The 4,261-nt window shown below is 41.6% G+C and overlaps 1 protein-coding gene across 1 annotated transcript in view; it reads left to right on the top strand.

The window, feature by feature from the left end:
• The window catches only part of klhl32 (kelch-like family member 32), a gene marked incomplete at its 5' end in the record, with an annotated part of 41,503 nt that overhangs the window by 34,987 nt on the left and 2,255 nt on the right, over positions 1–4,261 (top strand). The window contains 2 exon segments of the mRNA XM_014031640.1: positions 410–602; positions 2,480–2,574. Of these exon segments, the coding sequence (XP_013887094.1) occupies positions 410–602; positions 2,480–2,574 (288 nt within the window).

Below are 4,261 nucleotides of genomic sequence, written 5' to 3'. Positions count from 1 at the left end.
CACACACACACACACACACACACACACACACACACACACACACACACACACATGCGCTCATACACAAATTCTCACTCTCATTCCCTCCCTCAATCAAGTACGCACACACTCAGGCTGGCACAAAATAAGCTTCCACACACTTAGTGAGATGAGCAGGGATCCTCGGTGTAAAATGGAGTGGCTGAAACATATGATTAGAAATAGGGAGGGAAGTCATTAGTACAAAGCAGAGCTCCAGTGTCACGTTATTTATCTAGCACTGAGCATACATCAATTACCCATGCATGGATATGCTTAAATATTAATCTCCCCATTCCTTTTCCACCGTCTCCGTGTCTCTCTCCCTCCCCTTTTTGCACACCTCTAATATGTTTTTCTTTGTACCCGTCGGCCTCTCCGCCACCTTCAGGACCAGTGGCTGGCCCGCAGTCCCATGCTGCAGAGGCGGGTGTACCACGTCATGGCGGCCGTGAGGCGGCAGCTCTACGTGCTCGGCGGGAACGACCTGGATTACAACAACGACCGCATCCTGGTCCGTCACATCGACTCTTACAACATAGACCTGGACCAGTGGACGCGCTGCTCCTTCAGCCTCCTCACAGGTGGGCCAAGTGGCAAAACCACGTCCGGGAGGTGACTGCTCAGCTGATGGTAAACAGCTAATCATATCGCATGGCAGGATCGTTTGCCTGTAAACAGAAGCAGCGGAAGCATCAGTAGCTGCGTTTCCARTGACAATGAAAATGCGCAAATTAGAATTTCAAAAATAAATTTGCTAAATGGAAACACGTCAATTTTGAAATAAATTGTTTTTCGACAAAATGGTTTTGCTCTAGGATGAGGTGGTTTTTCGGCCGTATCGAAATTGATGTATTTCGCAAAACTGCAATGGAAACACATTTTTCGCATCACAGGAGTCACGTGATCAAGAACTGGACGTTTCTACTGCAATAAAGACGACGAAGAAGACAACAGGAAGTAAAAGTAGTAGTGAAATCACCGAAGTAGTAAAAGAAAGTATGAAACTCACCGACTACATTTTCCCAAAAACGCAGCTTTCGTAGCCACTCCCAAGTATAAGGGGCTTGTCACTCGAAAGCCTTGATAAGACGCCAACGTCTCCTCTGATGGCTGATGATGAGCGCTAGTGTTGTGGTAGCAATATGCTATGTGTTTACATCCATTGCTGCCATGTTTGTAATGACTTATCGTGAGAACAAACGTATTCACGCATGACTTTAATAACATTTCTTACTTAATGGAAACACCGCAATTGCGAAACTGTGTTTTTTGACATTAATAGAATATCGACAAAGTTTTGCACACATTTGCAATGGAAACGCAGCCAGTGACATTAGCGCTGTCGCTTGGTGAGAGTTCACTTAGATCATTGTTGCCACTTTCACTTGATTGGGAGATCAAATGGATCCATTTGAGTTGGAGTGAGCACCGGGCTCGCTTTATCCAGAACATAACAAAATGCCTGGAAAAGTCATGATGAATAAAAACACCGAATTGGATATTTATACATTTAGAGTGGTTTCAGGATTAAATAAAGGCTTAGCATTTCTTTAGCATATTGCCCACCATGTTTCATGCCTCTTAATTAACTAAGATCATCTCGTGTTGAGAAACYACAGAGTTGTAGTTGTTTTGGTTGGATCTAAAAAAAATAACGTGCAATTTTATGCTGTGAGATATCATGGTCAGAGTATGTGTTGGGAATTACGCTTACCTCGCCCCATCTTTACTTGTGAATGAATGACTGAGCCTTTCAGGGATGCTCCCTTTACACCCAATCGCTCACCCGTTTCCAATTAACCTGTTGACCTGAGGAACTGGGGTTGTGCTTAGATAATTTTAAAATTGATAGGGTTACATGCATTTGTTTGTGTTCTGAGCTCAGCTGGCTGGTGGCCATCTTAAACTGGGCTGACTTGATGGGGTAATAAGTTGTAAACATTCATCAGATCTTTAATTTCTGAAAGCTTTGTTAAAATTTGTCCAGTGGTTCGTGAGGTATTTTGCTAACAAACAAAAACATTGTCATTAGTTTGTGTGTTTTTGGTGGGGGTGTTGGTGAGTTTTAGGTGTGTTAGTTGGTGGTTTATGGTCACTGGTCGATCAAATGATTCCTAATTTGTAAGAAGTGTCTTGTGGTTGTAGGTTCATAATGGCATCAGTTGTTTATAAAAAAGAAAGTATTTTCTTAAAACTTTTTCTCCAACAGCTAAAGCAGCAACATTAAAGAGTGTGAGTTTCTGCATGCACAGCTGAAGGCACCAACATTATAAACATGATAGCTCTGTTCAGAAAGGCCCTGCCAATCAAATGTAACCCTCCTCTGTGTTAGCGTTAGAAGCAGTATATTTCTAGAGCTGCACTCTATCATAGTGGGGGTATTGTGGATCAGCATGATTTGCGTGACTTGCCCAAATCTTTGCACCCTGACAGGTTGTATCATTTCTGTTCTCCTCAGGTCAAAATGAGTCTGGAGTGGCCATCCACGATGACAGGATCTACGTGGTCGGAGGATACTCCATTTGGACCAACGAGCCTCTGGCCTGCATTCAGGTGAGACGTGAGTTTTACAGCTACAGCTGGAACACTTTAAAATCCCTTCAGGTCCAGCGCTGTTGGATTTTGTTCATTACTTTCAGCTCATATAATCCAAAGTTTTTTTTACTGGGATTTKTGTGYCTTAACACGAAGTAGCACATAATAGTGAAGTGGAAGGAAAATGATAACAGGGTTTTATTTGACAAAGAAATTGTGAAAAGTATAGCGTGCAGTTTGTATTCAGTCCCCTGACACCTGAACTAAAACCACAGAAGTTTCCTAATTAGTAACTAGAGAATTTAACAGAAGGAATCCAGCTGTTCTCTGGATGTTGGTAATCAAACTATCATGAAGACCAAGGAACACACCAGACAGGTCAGGGATAAAGCAGTTGAAAAGTTAAAGGCGGGGTTAGGTTATAAAACAATATCCCGAGTTATAGACAGTTCACAAAACCTCAGTAAAATACTTTAAAGTTTGTAGCATGACAAAATATGGAAAAGTGGGAGGGGTGTGAATATATTAAGGCATTGTGTTGTTTTAACCGTAGAGCCTGGATTTGTAATAAATAAGCCGTGGTAAAGATTCTACTTCTAGTCTGAACTTCATTTGAAGATGAAATCATTTTAATTCCTGCTGGAGAATGTGTCTTCTATGATAAGTAAAATGATAAAATAACTGTTATAAAATAAAAAGAACTCACCGGAAACTATAAAACCTAAAAACTGTTTTCTTGAATATGAACATATGCTGATTGAAAGAGTTGACTCGGGTTTCCACATTGATATAAAAGCATACAAAACGTTGTACAGATTGTCCATAATTTTCACAGATTTTTCCTCATTCTGCAGGTACATGAACATATAGAGCAGAGGTTCTCAAACTGGGGTCCCAGGACCCCTAGGTCCTCAAAAAATTACAATAAGTTGTTGATTTTGTTTTTTTATTTAAAAAATTATAAATGCATTATGGAACAATATACAAATAAACCAAATATACTAAACCAAACAAAAAAATATAATTAGTCCCATAACATTTAGGGGTTAAAATGGCAGTAAATGATTTTGAAATGATTAGATCATTCATGAAAATAAGGTTTGTGAGGAGGGTCTCTGGAAATTTTTCACCCTTGTAAGGGGTCCCTAGACTCAAAACATTTGAGAACCCCTGGTATTGAGCAATCTCATGGATTTTTTTTTTTCAAGTTTTTTGGACTTTTTCAAAAACTCATCCTCAAAATTACTTAACATGTCAGAGCCTGTAGGACGGTAAAAACAACAATAAATACCATCAAAAATAACCAGCTTCCAACCTGCTTTGCTGCTAGAAACAAGTCCTCCACTTAACCCAGGTCTGCCTGCACCCTCCCCCACCCACCCCCGCGTGTGAATAATACAGATTTTTTTTAAATTAAATTACAGATTTCTCCTTGGGCTGCTACCTTATCGTGGTGGAGGGGTTTGAGTGTCCCAATGATCCTAGGAGCTATGCTGTCTGGGGCTTTATGCCCCTGGTAGGGTCACCCAAGGCAGACAGGTCCTAGGTGAGGAACCAGACAAAGCGCAGCCCGAAGACCCCTTATGACGGACGTTAACATTGGATATGGCGTTCCCTCGCTCGGACGTGGGTCACCGGGACCCCCTTCTGGAGCCAGGCCTGGAGGTGGGGCACGATGGCGAACGCCTGGTAGCCGGGCTTTCAC

The sequence above is a fragment of the Austrofundulus limnaeus genome, unplaced genomic scaffold (genome assembly GCF_001266775.1).
Source record: "Austrofundulus limnaeus strain Quisiro unplaced genomic scaffold, Austrofundulus_limnaeus-1.0 Scaffold1292, whole genome shotgun sequence".
Classification (NCBI taxonomy): domain Eukaryota; kingdom Metazoa; phylum Chordata; class Actinopteri; order Cyprinodontiformes; family Rivulidae; genus Austrofundulus; species Austrofundulus limnaeus.
This window is presented reverse-complemented; position numbering and strand designations above follow the sequence as displayed.